Genomic DNA, 18,673 nt, shown 5'->3' with positions numbered 1-18,673 from the left:
AGTAAACTACTCACGTCGCTGTAGGTTCTAACTGTACTTTGCTGCCGACAAACTGTCAGACAGTTTTGCGGTTTATGTATGACATTTTCTGTATATATTTTGGTGAAAAAAGTTAATAATATTTATTATTTCTATGTAATGTGTAAAGGATAATAACTATAAATAGAAATTTTTTTTTTTATATTAAGTTTGAAGTACACAAAACTCTGATAATATTTAAACGATTTTTATAATAATTTCAGAGATAGACATTAACTATAATTGTTTGAAATTAAAATGCACCCTGTATTTTAATTTCAAACAAAAAAATGTTATTAGTAAAAAAAAAATAACTTGTTCCACCCGAGTAATGCCCCGCCTCGCTATAGTAGATGATCTGTTGCAGCAGTGCAGTAGCAGTAAGTGTTGCTATGGCTATTATTGTGAATGACTAAGAATTTTATGTTCTAAATTTTGTAATAATAGTTTATTAATAATATAAATTCGAAAGTATTTATTATTATATACATCAATTTCTTTTTTTCATATTCTAGAACTTTCTATAGTAAACATCATCATCATCATCATCATCTGCTTCTTCCTTATCCCATTTATTTGGGGTCGGCGTAATATGTTCTTCGCTTCCATTCATCCCTGTTCGCAGTCATCGCGTTATTTACCTCCTTTCTTACCATGTCATCTTTCACACAGTCCATCCATCTCTTTTCTCAACATAAAACATTTAGTTAATATAATTATATTAGAGAATGGAACGGAAACCGTGCATAAATAAATTCATATAATTTATTTGAATTGTTCGCAAATACAAACAGACTCACTCAGTGACATGTGTCTTATCCAACCGCTTCCTTAGCTCCTGAATATTGGCGCGTTTAGTCTCGAGATCGCTGCGTACAGCTGCTGCGCGTTCCTCAAGCGCTCTCCTCTCGTCCGCTGAAAGCGAAGCAGCGTATTCCTCTGTGCCGGCGCGGGATGCTGGAGGCGTGGTAGCTGATGTAGCGAGACGGGCAGCGCTTAGAGATGCACTCAGTTGCTTTTTCAGACTAAAAACAAACAATTCAAATGAAAGATATCTTTATTCATATAGGTCTATTACAGACTCTTATGATGTGTCAAATCTACCGTTAGTGCGGAATTATTTCGAGATGCATAATATTGCCTATTATGGCACTAAAAAAGATGTTTTTTGCCTAGCCTTTTGCCAAAGAAAAAAAAATGTTTATATACAATTTTGTATATATAGTTGGCAACATGGCTGACACTCAGCATTTACCATGTCAGCTAACTGTCACGGCGCTGGTGTGCCTGCCATTAGTGACATCACGAACAGCCCGATGTCTCAGTTCTTTTGCCCTACTACTATTACAAACTATAACATGGTCATTCCATTTCCTATTGGTTCCGCTAGCGTATACCATTAGTGCGTGCATAGTAGCGTCATTTTCATATCCATGCATTAGAGACCATACTTACTTCTGTATGAGTGTATCCTTGTCCCCGAGGGCCGCCCGCAGTGCATCCAACTCGCGGGATATGTCCCGAGCGCCAGCGCTGCGCCGCCTCGATCCGGCCAGTGACACTTCTATACTCGCCATCTGCATCAAAAGAAGTATATATATATATTTATATAAAATAATATAATATATATATATATATATATATATATATATATATATAACAGACAAGACAGACACGTTCCATATTTCACCTATAAAATATTCTCACGTCATCCGTCACTCGCTACATACAACTATAATTGTAATAATATTTTCTAGTATCGATTTATATAATTTTCCTTAATATACATTTATCATTTGCTGAGGGTCTATTTTATTTACATTATAATTACTACCGACCCCACACTCCTCTGAAACAGCTTGACCGATTTTTATGAAATTTTAAACACCTCTCGCAGCATCCGGGAAAATAAGTGAAAATATTGATGTCATTCATAACGATTATCTCCGAAGGAATTGGGTTATTTTTTCTCTGTCTATCTCATGGGTTTTCCAGTAATATCAAATTGCGTGATTGTGTGTACAATGTTTTATAGGCATCAGTAGCGAGGTTGCGTGACGTGTGCCGATCTGGTGATGTTTTCTAATCAGACGCTACATGGCATCTTCATTATGGTAAGATTTCTTGATAACAGTGTTTCTTATTAGGACACTTTTTATTTTGTCGTCATAACGACAAACGTTCATGCATGGGATTTTCACTTAATGTTAGACATAGATACCTATATAAATATATAATGTAAAAAAACTGACTATTAAAAAATGTGACGAGTTTCTTACCAGTTCTTTTCAATGGAATCTTTATATTAAACTAGTTATAAAATAACTGTTGAATTTCTTACCAGTTCTTCTCAATTGAATCTTTAACTTTAATATTGAACTGGGCGGTTGGGAAAACATAAAAAATACAAAAAAAAAATACGTTCATAAGCGGCTAAAATGTCCTATATGAATACATTATTTTTGATTTGATCTAAACTATACAGTAAATGAATTATGTGAAAGTTTGAAGCACTTGTTATCGTGCTATATGGTTTGTTTTAATCTTTGCATAATCTGTCAGAAAAAAGATTTAAATGTCAAATAAAACAGTTCCTTTGCAAAAAAGCTTACTATAAAATTGAAGAATTCGTTAACGATAATAATGTTTTTATAGAAAAACTTTAAATCCATAGCACTGACAATATTATCTGATTACATTAATAATGAGTGCGTAGCGACTTCTATGTTGATTATCGCATGCCTCTTACTTGTTATACTGTAATAATTTATATAAAAAAAAAACATCTATTAAAAAGAGCAACACACAAGTTTCTTGCTCATTCTTCTTGTGATGAATCTGCATTCCGAATAAGTGGTAGAATCAAAATATGACTATTCAAAAGTGCTTGTAATGAGTTTATTTGAATAAAGATTATTTCTATTTCTATTTCTATTTCTATAAAACAAAGTGGCCTCCGCTATATGTACTCTTATATCTTTTAAATTACGAAACGGATTTTAATGCACATTGTAGCAATAGATAGAGTGATTCAAGAGGACGGTTTATATGTACAATGTACGTATTATAATTCTATTACAAGCTTGTATTCGAATTTCCTGGCTTATTCTGAATAATTCTATATGATACATGTACGCCCGTGATATATAGTGTAGAACAAATCAAGAAATTCAAAGACTTACATTAGACTACACTTACATATACGTGCAAAGAAGGGATGGGTTGTTGTTTAGTTTAGTTTAGGGACTGGCTACAGTATAGGTGAAAGTATTTTAATTAAGGGTTCTTTTGAGTTCGCCTAAAAAGAGTTTTAAATTGGATTAAGGATTCTTTTGAGTTCATACATTGCAAGCAAAAACATCAAATCCTCTTTACATAAGAAAACATATAATTCTAAAACGCTCATTAATATAATTATTTTATTTCCAGTTCGTCATAATGTATAATTATAATGAAAACGCGTTGTCGTGTTGATTATAGTTATATTTGATTGATCGTAGAGAAAGTGACGCGTATATTACATATGTTAATACTGGTGTCGGTGTGTGAACATCGTTCATTTTGTAATTTACATTTTACGGTAGAATAAATGGTACCTATATAATGATCTTTACTTCCTTATCATTATTTAATATTTTATCTTGAGTCAAAAAAGGGACTACTTAAGTGATGTCTCTTTAATATGAAGTTATTAGAAAATAGATGTATGTCATATTATAAATGCGAAAGTCTGTCTGACTGTCTCACACTCATGCCAAAACTACTGAACCGATTTAAATGATATTTGGTACACAGATAGTATAGACCCTAAGAAAAGGACATACATAGGTTAATTTTTAATGCGAAAAGAGGGTTGTAATGGGTTGACAGGGGAGATGCGATGTTGTATAGAAGAATCGTCATTTTAAAACTATAAGCATGAAACTTATTTTTTAGGGCATTGATTAAATATTATATACAAAGTTGGTTAAAAATGTACCCATAAGGGAATAAAATAAAATAGGGGATGAAAGTTTTTATGGAAATTCGTCATTTTTGAAGCTAGAAAGATGAAACATTTTCTTTAGTCTTTTTAGGTTAGTTTATTAAATATTTACGACGAAGTCCCGGGCGCAACTACTATTTTAATAAAGGATGGAACAATTAAACACCGATTTGTTTTCGCAATGTCAGAGAATGCACAATTCGATATGCAACGCCGAGTGTCATCGTGATCGTTTGAGCCCGACTGCAGTAATAGAGTACTAATAAAATCGTGCGCACCCTCAAACGTATTTATTAAAAAGTCACAGAAAAAAGAATCGAATCGAGTATATTTAAATGTATATATAATAAAATGAACAATGTAACGTCGTCACACAAGGTCGTCAGTTACAGAATTTGAACTGTAGGCGAAGCGACTCGCTCCGATTATACTAGCACTTATCGTCGACCTTGTCCGAATTACTATCATAGACCGGGATGAAAAATTACCTACGTCCATTTCCTTCACAGAAGTCTAGCCGTAGGCTGGTAGCGAGAAATGATTTAAATAAATGCCTTGCAATGTTTGTCAGTTTCTAAAACAACCAACTCAATACTTCCACGCCAATAAAAAGAATCACGCTTATAAATGCAAATGGTTGTACTGTGCGAGGAATCGAACACGCGACTATAAGAAGTATGGCGGTGTACTTAAACCGCTAGACTACTGAGGCCACTATTATGTTCAAATATCTAATAAAAACAACATCGTAATTACGATGGGTATAATAATAATAATAATCTCAGGACAATTCACACAGCGCCATCTAGTCCCAAGTTAAGCTAGCTAAAACTTGTGTTATGGGTAATAGATAACTGATACAAATACATAGATATTTTTTTTTTCGTAAATACATACATATACAACAGAAAACACCCAGGCCGATACAAACAATTATACTCATGAATACAAATGTTTGTGCCGTGCAAGGAATCGAACCCGCGACCATCGGACGTAAAGCGGTGTGCTAAACCGCTAGACCACCGAGGTCGTCGATATGATACGCAATTTGTATCTTAACATGAATCATTTTATGGCAAATAAAGGTATTTACCTCTCTCCACGTTTCGACTAGGTTGCACTAGCTCTGACCACTGCTAGTGCAAGCTAGTCTATATAAAAAACATATAATAAATACGAAAATTTAAAAACAACAAATTGCATCTTGTTTATATGTTTTCCGGTATCAATAAATAGGATGTTGTGAATAGCTCATGGCCCCAACTGTTATTTGAAACGTACTCCCGAGCCCCCGAAGGCATCGTGTGATGTACGCACGCTCTCTATACCACTATTACATGTGGCTAGATCGTTATCGAAATTGTTATTGATTTGTTATACTTTGTAAGATTTGTTTTAGAAAATTACTACGTACAGTTATTTGTGTGATTATATTAGTAACTAGCTTTTGCCCGCGGCTTCGCTCGCGTTAGTTTATCCCCTTAGGGGTGGAATTTATCAAAATCCTTTCTTAGGGAATGCCTACGTCATAGTAGCTTTATGCATGCAAAGTTTATTATAAAATTGGTATTAAAATTCATAGCGCTGACAATGTTATCTGACTGAACGTCAGATAACATTGTCAGCGCTATGAATTTTAATTTAGATATTTTCTACAAAAACATTATTATCATTTATAAATTCTCCAATTTTATAATAAGCTTTTTTACAAAGAAAATATTACATTTGATTTTTTTCTGGCAAATTGAGTACAGACTCTGGGAGTTTGTTGTAAAACCTTACGCAATTTCCATAAAACGAATTACTAACTTTCGTCAAACGGGTCTTAGGTAAAACTACAGGTGTCTGTCTATGTCTAACATTAAATGAAAATCCCGTGCAAGAACAACTATTGCCATGCACGCTCGTCATTCAAGTAATCGTTTACTGAGTAATGTCTTTGCTCAGTAAATAAACGTATGTAGTCAGTAGTCATGTAGTTAGAGACTTAATTAACGTTAATGCTGCCCATTTCGGCGAGGAAGTCCTCGTTAGTAATGTCAGTGCGCTTTCCTGTTACCATGCCTCGTTCCACACCGCGGCGCCGGCTGGAAACATGCTTCATTCGAAGAGCTTTAACCCCTCAGGGTCTTTCGTTGATTTCATTGTCTTCGAATTGGTTATAGCACGGTAAAGTTGCATAAATCGGATGTACTATTGTTTTACCGCGGATGGAAGGGATCAGATCCCTCTACACGTGGTCAAATTCAAATTCAAGTATAATTTATTCATGTAAGACATTATAGCTGCTTATGAACGTAATTTTTTTTACATTATAATTTTTTCCTACCGTCCAGTTCAGTACACAGATTCAATTGTGAAGAACTGGCAAGAAACTCAATTGAATTTCTTATTATTATTTTTTTAGAGCCAGGTTTTCCTTGATGGCAATGGTGGAGAATTCCTAGTGAATTCACCACGATGGGAAGACACGGTGCAATGCTAGTGTTTACGGTAACGTATACAAGTGCAGCATTTAATATTTAGCAATTTACAAAATGTTTTATCTCTTTTTATAATATTAGTATAAATTTGCTAACTTAAATGCTCATAAAAACAGAGCTTGGTACGAGGCGTGGTCTTACCCATTGTTCTGAATAGAGAAAAATGGATAAGACCTTTATCCAGAAGTAGGACAGCATACATAGGTAGAATATCCTTCCCACTCAGATCCTCCGTCCTATTCAAACAGGGATTATAATTACGACGGCCGAGTCGAGTTCTGTACCTCTAACCAGATCTTTTTTTTTTATAACACAGGGGACAAACGAGCATGCGGCTCACCTGATGGTAAGTGATTACCGCCGCCCATGAACACCCGCAACACCAGGGGAATTGCAAGTACGTTGTCGGCCTTTTAAAAAGGAATAAGCTCTTTTCTTGAAGGTTTCAATATCGTTTCTGTTCGGAAATACCATTGCTGAAAGGTGATTCCACAATGTGGTTGTGCGAAGCAAAAAGTTTCTAGAAAACTGCACTGTGGAAGACCGCCATTCATCCAGGTGATCAGGATGGTATTAACTAAAGTCGTAAAGTAAAAGTAAATCTTTAGACTAAAGTCATATCCATCAGGCAGGAGTTGGCGTTTAGCCGCTGCATAACATTTCACCACGGATTTGGAGTGGCAACTGGACTTGGACATCGTTCGTGAAGATGTAAAGTAAAACCTCTATTAGTGCTCTCAGACTAAAGTCATATCTGCCACGCAGGAGGTAGCCTTCTCGGCTTCTTAACCTTTTGTTCTTCTGCGGGTTTGGAGTGCCTGCATTATCTCCCTATCGTTCGGTGAAGCTGTAAAGTCCAGCTGCACCTAACAGGATTACAATAGTTTAAAAAAAGCATAGGTAATAAATCTTATTATTAATATTATAAATGCGAAAGTTTGTTACTCTTTCACGCAAAAACTACTAAGCGGATTTCGATGAAACTTTACAGTAATATAGCATATTCATCAGAATAACACATAGGCATTTATTGAAATATAACGCGCGTGAAACCGCAGACAAAGGTAGAGAATAAAAATGTATACTCTGTGCTTTTTTTAAAAATAACTCTGCGAGTTCATTTCGATGCAAAGTTAAAAGCACAGACAAGTATTCACACATACCTACATTCCTAAGAAGCATCTTAGCAAGGCTTTAGAGATGCTAATGTAGTTGGATTTACGCAGATAGAAACTTTAATTCGCTAAAGATTCTTAGATGCGATCTGCGGCGGCAGTGGGTGGCTGGGAATAATGCCCACACGCACGAGATATCGAGACGATCACGCGACGGAAATGACTACCACACTACAGGGTGAATCATTCAATTTTTTTTATCTATACTATCATTACATAGTATAAAATAAAGTCGCTGTCGGAGTCTGTCCGTCCTGTATGCTTAAATTTTTAAAACTACGCAACGGATTTGCAAACGATTTTTTTAATTGATAGAGTGATTCTAGAGGAAGGTTTATATGTATAATATATGTACACCCGGGCATAGCTGAGGCGAGTAGTTAGTAACATTATAAAGCTGAAGAGTTTGTTTGTTTGAACGCGCTAATCTCAGGAACTACTGGTTCGAATTGAAAAATTATTTTTGTGTTGGATAGTCCATTTGTCGAAGACTTTTAGATGTATAATATCACGCTACGACCAATAGGAGCGGAGCTGCAATGAAAAATAATTACAGAAGGTGGGGAAATGAAACGCAGATGACGCTCCCGGATGTAATTTTCGAAATAATAGTTAAAATAATATTAAAAATCGTTACGTGGTGTACGAGAACTAAGTGAAGAAACAGACACAATAGTGATTTTACTTTATACATGTACAGGTAAATCATTGATAAAAATATAGAAGTTTTTTTTTTTTTTTTGTAAATAAACACAATATGTTTAACAGACAGTACAAATAAAAACTTATATATGTATAATTATATATGAATAAGTAATAATATGGCGTTGACGACCTCGGTGGTCTAGCGGTTAAGCACATCGCTTTACATCCGATGGTCGCGGGTTCGATTCTCGCACGGTGCAAACATTTGTATTAATGAGTATGATTGTTTGTATCGGTCTGGGTGTTTTCTATGAATATTGTGTATGTATTTACAAAAAAGTATCTAAGTATTTAAATCAGTCGTCTAGTACCCATAACACAAGCTCCGCTTACCGTGGGACTGGACAGCGCTGAGTCAATTTTCCAGGATATAAAAAAAAAATAATGAAATTAAACAAATGCTATTTTTTTATTAGAGTGTTAAGTCATTGATTATTTTTTGTTTTATTACTTTAAATTTTGTTAGTAGAGACGTAAGTACTATTAGAAAAATATTAATGTACACCACGTGTGTCAATAAAGATTTTAAGCGATTTCTTGAGCTAGTTTTTGTTTTATTGCATTGAATTTTGTTCAAAATCTACCCTGTAACATCGTAAGCACAGATTATTATATTAGAGCCCGTTAGTTTCTGTTCCCGCGCAGTTGATTCCCCTCCCTTATCTAGTACTGAACCGACTGTACGGCGGCCATGACGCGCGCGCATTGTCTTGTGAATTAAAATAAATTAGAACTGTGAAACCTACTGTGAAACTGGAAAGCTAGCGAAGATATCTTCGAGACCCTGAAGCCCAAGAAATCCGCAGAACCATACAGGTACGTGACTGACGCTTCCACTTATTTTTCCCTATATATATACAGAGAGTAAATTCCCTAACATTTTGGTAGCAGAGTAGTTTCCCAAACAAATTTGGTTGTACGTGTATATGTGTACCATTAGGAAATTCTTGATGTACACGTATGTTTAATGTTTCCCACCAATTGTTTTATATATAACTGTGTACGCCCTTTTTTCTCACGCCTCACTATTGTGTCATGTTCAAATGTAGCGGTTCTGGATAACTTGGGATTAGACTTTACTGTGGCACACACATACATACTTCGGGTCGTCCGCTGGTCCTTTGTGGACCGCTGGGTACGGGCCCACATACACACACACTGTTGTTTATTGCTAGCTTAATCCTGCGGCGTTACCTCCATGTAATGATTACCATTAATAGAATAGAAATAATAGAAATAATCTTTATTCAAATAAACTCATTACAAGCACTTTTGAATAGTCATATTTTGATTCTACCACTCATTCGGAATGCAGATTCATCACAAGAAGAATGAGCAAGAAACTTGTGTGTTGCTCTTTTTGATAAATGTTTTTTTTATATAAATAATTACAGTGTAACAAGTAAGAGGCATGCGACAATCAACATAGAAATCGCTACGCACTCATTATTAGTGTAATCAGATAATATTGTCAGTGCTATGTATTTAAAATTTTTCTACAAAAACATTATTATCGTTAACGAATTCTTCAATTTCATTCTCTAATAATAGAATCATACAATATTTATTTATATTATTCACCGGGTCTTAACACGAATAATTTGACAATTTCGGTGGTCTAGCGGTCTAGCGCACCGCTTTACGTCCGATGGTCGCGGGTTCGATTCCTCGCACGGCACAAACATTTGTATTCATGAGTATGATTGTTTGTATCGGTCTGGGTGTTTTATATGAATATTATGTATGTATTTACAAAATAAATATTATCTATGTATTTGTATCAGTTATCCAGTACCCATGACACAAGCTTTAGCTAGCTTAACTTAGGCCTGGATGGCACTGTGTGAATTGTCCTGAGATTATTATTATTATTCCCGGATTTCAATTTAAAAATGTAAAATTGTAATTTTAATTAACATAGTTTTGCTCTTTTAAATAATATAGTACCAACCACACGCAATTTTCTTGCTTGTTCTTCTTGTGATGAGACAACTTGAACATGAATACAAATGTTTGTGCCGTGCGAGGAATCGAACCCGCGACCATCGGTCGTAAAGCGGTGTGCTATACCGCTAGACCACCGAGGTCGACAATAGTTTCTATTCAGTTGGTACTCCAACTAGAACTAATTCATTAGAGTCAAAATATTAAATTAAATATTTGTCATTTCATGAAAATTGTAGTTTCTTCTACATAACAAATGCAATAAAAAAGTACAAGGAAGGAGCGTATCGAATTTATTCAAATAAAGTCGCTACAATTGAAAAAATTGGCGTGGCGCGTAACAAAAGTCGTTTGGACTGTGACGGCGCGGCGCGTAAAAAAGTCGTTTGGACTGTGATGGCGTGGCGCGTAACAAAAGTCGTTTGGAATGTGACGGCGCGGCGCGTAACAAATGTTATTGCATTAAAGCGAGCGGAGCGCGGGCTTTGCTTTTGCACTTTGCGATTAAACGAGTGATAAACAACGAGAAAAAGAAACAAACAGATTGCAGCGAGATCAAACGAAGAACTCGTGTGCTATATTATGGATGCCAATTCTTTAATACTGCAAAGTACAGTTGACTATAAATGTATTAATATTTATATATCTTACCAGCTGTTCCCGCGACTTCGTCTGCGTGGAATTTAACTTTATTTTCTAAAATAAAATTAGCCTAAAGAACTAAAAATTATTTTGTTCGTGTTTAACACAATTTACTATAGAGGGCACTACAATAAAACACACAACTATTTACACTACGTATATTCGTCACCGCCGTGACCAAAAAAAGCGACCAAAAAAAATTAATACAATTCCAGTACATGGGTTGGGACAAAAGTCAAACCTTAGCGCGTTTCAATTTTTCCACTAGCGCCATCTAGTATCATAGATGAGAAACAAACTTAGTAATTTAAACATCCCGCCCACCAAGGACTTGTCCTTACAAATAATAATTTGACAAAAGAAAACTTAACATATGATTACATACAACAAATAGGCCAAAATAATAAAAAAAAAAACAATATTCAATTTAGTTTACAAGCAATGATGCCGCCTACCTTAATTATATGTAACTGAACAAATAATAATCAATATGACAAATGCAGCCGCCCACCATGACAATATAAAATTAAACTTAAAGTAACAAAATTAACAGATCTCTTACTGCTATTAACACACACCAAAAAATACAAAAACAATATTGCACTAATGTAGATACTACTTTTTAGGCAAAAAACAAAGTTTATTAACAGGACGTTTTAACAATTTGTCCTTGCATTTAAGAGTAACAACACGAGTTATATTGTCTTTACCGGCATGCTTTTCTACAATTCTACCAAGTATCCACTTCGTGGGTGGTAAATTTTCTTCTCGGACTATTACAATATCATCAATATCTGGCTCAGATCTTTTTATACTCCACTTATATCTCTTATCTAAATGCAATAAATAGTCTTTAGACCACCGATTCCAGAAATCGTTTATCATTTTTTGAACTAATCTCCACCGTTCTAAACCAGTTACATTACTAATTTGATTATAATGAAAATTATCAACTACACTTATGATTGGTTCTCCTACCAGAAAATGACCGGGTGTCAGTGGAAGAGGGTCAGAAGGGTCATCACTTAATTGACTCAATGGACGCGAATTCAGACACGCTTCAATTTGGATCAAGACCGTAGACAATTCTTCATATGTGAGCGTACTTTCACCGATCACCTTTCTCAAAATTAGTTTGGTTGAGCGTACCGCGGCTTCCCAAAGTCCTCCAAAATTAGGACTGTAGGGAGGGATGTAATGCCATGTAGTTTTTTGTAGAGCAAGTAATTCTGCAATTTCCTGAGGAACTCTTGATTTTGCTTCATCGAACATCTGTCTCAGTTCTTTATCGGCACCAACAAAGTTGGTGCCATTATCACTATAGAGATCCATACAAAATCCACGTCGACCAACAAACCTTCGGAACGCAGCAATGAAGCCTTTTGCAGTTAAGTCTGAAACAGCTTCTAAATGTATAGCACGAGTCACCATGCAAATAAAGAGGCAAACATAACCTTTGTATGACTTAGCTCCTCTTCCTGGAGAAAATTTGATGTTGATGGGTCCTGCGTAGTCAACCCCAGCTGATTTGAATGGTTTACATGGTTGCAAACGAACTTCAGGCAGCTGACCCATTAACGGAGTATTTTTTCTTTGGGCATATCTCAAACAAGTGATGCATTTTCTAAAGTGTTTTTTCACCAATTTCCTAGCTCGTATTATGAAAAATCGACTTCTAATGTAGTTAAGCATTGTTTGAGGTCCACTGTGCATTGTTGAATTATGTGCGTCCATTATAATGACCTGGGTAAGATGACTTATCTCAAGCATTATGATGGGATGTCTCTCATTATAGTTCAACTTCGCCAAATGTATGCGACCACCTACTCTCAAAATTCCTTTCTCATCCAAAAAAGGATTAAGAGAATAAACTTCGCTTCTTTTGAATACACTACCTTTCTGTAGTTGTTTCATTTCATCACTGAAATACAAATGTTGCACTTGCTTAATACATATCATTAATGCCTCTTCAGATTCTTGAACTGTTATAAATTTAGGATATTTATGTTTATTTACTTTTATATTTAAAAATCTTCTAATATATGAAATTATTCTCAACATTTTCTTTAATGATGAATATTTACTCCAAATGAAATTATTTTCTTCCTCTATTAATTGTCTGTTGATTTCTTTTCTGTTTATTGTGACTAAAGACTTTACTTCTATTACCTTGCTAACCTTTTCCTCTTCTTTAGTGGTGAACTCAAATATCGGTAAATCAACAATTGGCTCATGCAGCCATATCGGTCCATTCCACCAAAGTGTATGAGTTTTCAACTCAGATGGTTGCAAGCCTCTAGAAGCGCAGTCAGCAGGATTCAATTTTGTATCGACATGCCTATACTGATCGCTGTCTATAATATTTAAAATCTCAGATACACGATTACTGACGAAAGTGGTCCATCGTGACGGCAAACCTCGTAACCACGCCAAAACGACAGTCGAATCTGACCATGCATACAAGTTCTCTTTAGGAACCTCCATTATTTGCGACACTTCAAATAACAGCTTTGCAGCTAATGCTGCACCACAAAGTTCCAGCCTCGGAATTGACAGTTGTTTTTCTATTGGGGCAACTTTTGTTTTTGCCGTCACTAAATGGACATAAACCCGACCGTCATTATCTATTACACGTAGATATACTACGGCTGCATAGGCAGACTGCGACGCATCAGCGAAAGCATGCAGCTCTGTTTTACAGTTATGCGTATACTGTAACCATCTCGGTATCAGTATCTCCTCTAAATTAATTAGCTCTTCCCTGTATTTCAACCACTCAGTTAACAAGTCTTCCGTTAATTCATTATCCCATGGCAACCCAGACCTCCACAACTTTTGAATGAATATTTTAGCAACAATCACTACGGGCGCAATCCATCCCATGGGATCGTATAAACTTGCGATAGTAGAAAGCACCTTCCTCTTTGTAACTGGTAAACTCAACTCTGGTAACTTCACAATGTACTGAAATTTATCCGAATCTCTATGCCATCGGATCCCTAAAACCTTGATTATAGAGTTTGATTTTACCGTTACTGATTGAGCGTCATCTTGATTGTTTTGGCCAATAAATTGCAGAAAACTGTTACTATTACTGTTCCACTTTTGAAGCTGGAAACCACCTGAATTTAGTAATTGATTCAATTGTTTATAAATTTCTTCAGCTTTGTCTTCAGTTTCACAGCCCGTCATAAGGTCATCAACATAAAAGTCTCGCTTTGTTATTTCTGCTGCAATAGGAAAATTATGTTGTTCTTCATCTGCTAATCGTTGCAGTGATTTCACAGCCAAGTACGGAGCACAGGCTGTACCGAATGTTAAGGTAAGTAATTCGTAATGACCGATAGGTTCATCTGGATTTGATCGCCAAACTATTCTTTGGTATCGCGTATCTTCAGCACGTACACGAACCTGTCTGTACATTTTGATAATGTCCGCCACAATGCATATCTTATGCTTTCGCCATCTCATTAAAATGTGCCTTAAATCCTGTTGAAGTTTGGGTCCAACAAGAAGATTGTCATTAAGAGATACGCCATTGACACCTTTACATGACGCATCAAAAACAACGCGTAGCTTTGTTGTTTCCTTGTCCTCCCTCACTACTGCATGATGGGGGAAATAAACAGCCTTACAGTTATCGGAATCATCACTAACGCGTACCATATGATTTAAATCTAAATATTCCAGAATGACTTTATTGTATTCTTCTTTAAATGCAGGATTCTTCTGAAATTTTCTTTCAAGGAAATGAAATCTTTTCTGTGCAATATCCTTTAATTTTCCATTTTCACATTCTGGTTTCTCTCTGTTTAATGGTAATTTCACTACGAACCTCCCTTCATCGTTTCTACGTGTAGTTAACTCATAAATTTCTTCGCATTTTTCTTCTGTCTTGGTTAACTTCTTTTTAATTGTATTTGGCTCATTTTCCAATTCCCAAAATTGTTTCAATAAAGTATCTTCCCTTATCTGTATATGTAAACTTATTAATTTCTCATTTACCGAAGTTGATTGTGACACTCTTCCTGAAATAACCCACCCAAAAATAGTGTTTTGTGCTAACATATGTCCTTGTGGATGTTTCAACATGTCACTCAATAAAATTTCACTATAAACTTCAGCTCCAAGAAGAACGTCTATTCTACCAGGTGATGTATACCCTGCATCAGCTAGTGATAATTTCTCGATGTCTAGCCAATCAGGAATGTTTACATTAGTACATGGAATACGTGAAGTAAGTGATTTTAATACATAAGCGGTAATCTGAATTGAATTGTTTGAATTTCTCTGTGATTCTATACGAAAAGAGACCATATGTTTAATTCTTAATTGACCATCTCCCAGACCTGACACACAACCATTTACTGGAGTACGTTTAAGCCCTAGCAATTGAACCGTCTCTTCGGTCACAAACGACGCTTGTGATCCTTGATCAATTAACACCCTAAGTAAATTCGATTGACCGTTTCGCGAATAAGCTCTAACAACTGCCGTTGCCAATAACACTCTGTACGTTCCTATCTCATTCTCTTTAGCAAAATTGGCAACAACTCTCACTTCACTATCAGGAGTTGAATTTGTGTTCTCTAATGTGGGTCGCCCTGAATCAGTGTTTGTATTCTCTAAATTATTTATAGGCCCTTGATTATTTTCTTTTTCGAGGTGCAGCAGTGAGTGATGTCTCCTTCCACATCTACGGCAGCATGTTGACTGACGACATTTTCTTACAGTATGAGTGGGCGCGAGACAATTAAAACATAATCCCTTTGATTGAGCAAGATCTTGTCTTTCTCGTGGTAGTAAATGTCCAAACGACTTGCATTGAAAAATTAGGTGATCACCTGCACACATAACGCATGATTGCTTCGTAGTTAATTTTTTATCTTGAACAGCTGCAAATGACTTAAATTTCTCTATTTGTTTAATATTCTGCTGTGGCGCTCTCGTGGCGTGTTTATTGGTATCTATAATTTCTAAAGTTCTAAACCTCGACTCAAGAAATTCCATTAAATCCTTCCAGGTTGGTAATGTGTCAGATGATATTACACTGACCCTTGTCTCCCATTGACGAAGTGATTCGTGATCCAGTCTAGAAGTCACCAAATAAACCACCATGGCGTCCCAAGAACTAGTAGCAATGCCCAAATTATTTAATGAAATTAGACATGCCGATGTTGTGTCAAGTAAACTTTTAATAGCAGGTGCAGACTCCACGTTGATGTGTTTTTGTGAAAATAAGGCCTTTAATATTGCATTACAATTGTATCTTTTATTATTATAACGTTTAGTAAGTGTTGTCCATGCGATTTCGTAGTTGAGTTCTGTAGTAGGTAAATTTCGAAGTAAGCCTTCTGCTTCGCCCGACAGACTCCCTTTTAAATAATGTAACTTTTGGACTGATGATAAACTCTTGTTATTGTGTACGACTGATGAGAACATATCAAAGAAGCTTTGCCAATCGTTATATTTTCCGCTGAACGTGGGTAATTGTATGCACGGTAATTTTACGTCACTGGTAGTAGGCGCTACTGGCATAGAATGTGCAACAACAGGGTTTTTTGTTTGAAGAACCTCTTGTAAGGAACTTTTATAATTAATGTAATTTTCTTCAAATTTGTCATAGATATCATTCTTAAAGTACCCAATGACGTTGCGCTTCTCAGTTGTAATTACAGTGACAATTTCTTGATGAGTATCTTGAAAATCTTTCCAAAGCTTTTCCAATGTATCTAGTCTCGTATTCAAGTAACTGTTGGTTATTCTATCCTTTGGACTTTTCTTATAATTTAATTCTGATTTGCATAACCTTTGATATCTATCCTCTTGTATATTCAGTAAACCCTCCATTGTTAATAATGTATTCAAATTTTATCTTTAAATTAATCCAAACAATTAATGTTGTACACTAATAGAATATCTGTGCATTAATTTATCTCATTAAATTGTCCAACGTGTATCACAATTATATTTGCCTAAGTTAATATAAAGGCAAAAATATTTCAAAGTCAATGTTCCGTGTATAAGTAGTCCACAAGATACTGTCAATGATACAAGAAAAATATTCTAAGTTGTTGTAACCACCAGAACTAAGTACTTAAAATGTTCTAACACTTTGAAATTTTTCTATGTTGATGTAAGCCGCCAGAAACTAAGTCTTTAAACTATTTAAACACTTTAAATATTTTCGACATGGAGTCCTCGTCTGATCACTTTTTCACTGAATTTTTCTAAGTCTATGAATTTACTTTAAAATTTTACAAGTCCAAATTTACTACTAAATAATTCAAAGTTAATATTTCACTTTATTTTTACTAAGTTATTTTACTCACAGTTTTAAGGTCCAATTTCACAATCCATAGCACTCACCACCGCCACTTACGACTTTTCAACTTTTCCCGGGTTTCGGCACCAATTTTGTTTAACACAATTTACTATAGAGGGCACTACAATAAAACACACAACTATTTACACTGCGTATATTCGTCACCGCCGTGACCAAAAAAAGCGACCTAAAAAAAATTAATACAATTCCAGTACATGGGTTGGGACAAAAGTCAAACCTTAGCGCGTTTCAATTTTTCCACTAGCGCCATCTAGTATCATAGATGAGAAACAAACTTAGTAATTTAAACAGTTCGTCTTAATTTATTCGTTCAATTATGTACTGATAGGATCAAATTAATACATTTACATTCTGCATCATCCCTTATTTTATCCCCATGGGGGTTGAATTTATAAAAATCCTATTTAAGCGAACGTCTTGATCATAGTAGCTCCAATCTTTAATTTCAGTTGAATCAGTAGAAAATCTAAGAAGATTTATACAAACTTTCATCCCCTATTTAATCTCCTTAGGGGTAAAATTAATCAAAATCCTTTCTTAGCGGATGCCTACGTCATAACATCTACCTGCATGCCAAATTTCAGCCCGATCCGTCCAGTGGTTTGGGCTGTGCGTTGATAGATCACTATGTCGGTCACCCTTGAGTTATATATATAGATGACAGACTCGCGGCAATATTTTTACATACAAAAAACATCAACGCGTGTACCGTTTATGTTATATATAAAAATCTCGTGTCACAATGTTTGTTACCATACCCTTCCAACACGGCTTGACCAATTTTTATGAACTTATATATGCATATTCAGTAGGTCTGAGAATTGGCTGTTATCTATTATTCATACTCCTAAATGATAAGAGTAAAATAAAAATAAAAATAAATGTTAAGGGTGTTCACCCTTAACATTTATTTTTATTTTTGCACATTTTCTTTTATAATGTGTAATTAAAAAAATCGAGTATATACAACACTAAATTTCCACCCTTCTATCACCAACCCCTATTTTTTAATAGCGATTTTAATTTTAATAGTTGTTCATACACGGAATTATCATTTAATGTTAGACATAGTAAATAAACTGACTTTAAAAAAAAATCAATTAAGGTTCTTGTCAGTTCTTCTCAATTGAATCTGTAGGTATACTGATCTGGATGGTAGAGAAAAAAGTGTAATATAGCTTTAAAAAATATATATCAATTGTGTTTCTTGCCAGTTCTTCTCAATTGAATCTTTATACTGAACTGGTTGGTAGGGAAAAAAATATAACATAAAAAAAATTACGTCTAAAAAGTCATACATGAATAAATGATTTTTGCATTTGAATCTGCGACCATTGAACGGCGAGGCAGACTGTTATATCACTATACCACAAAA

The 18,673-nt window shown here is 35.2% G+C and overlaps 1 protein-coding gene across 1 annotated transcript in view; it reads right to left on the bottom strand.

Annotated features, from left to right (window-relative positions):
* Positions 1-18,673, bottom strand: part of LOC131854119 (uncharacterized) — a 155,320-nt gene that overhangs the window by 30,442 nt on the left and 106,205 nt on the right. The window contains exons 5-6 of the mRNA XM_059205250.1: positions 1,474-1,595; positions 819-1,043 (exon numbers count right to left, since the gene is read on the bottom strand). Of these exons, the coding sequence (XP_059061233.1) occupies positions 819-1,043; positions 1,474-1,595 (347 nt within the window). The remainder of the gene's footprint in view (positions 1-818; positions 1,044-1,473; positions 1,596-18,673) is intronic.

Source organism: Achroia grisella, unplaced genomic scaffold, assembly GCF_030625045.1.
Source record: "Achroia grisella isolate CSIRO2021 unplaced genomic scaffold, CSIRO_AGI_Agris_v1 utg970, whole genome shotgun sequence".
Classification (NCBI taxonomy): Eukaryota; Metazoa; Arthropoda; class Insecta; order Lepidoptera; family Pyralidae; genus Achroia; species Achroia grisella.
The sequence above is the reverse complement of the archived record's forward strand: the minus strand, read 5'-3'. Positions and strand labels throughout refer to the sequence as shown.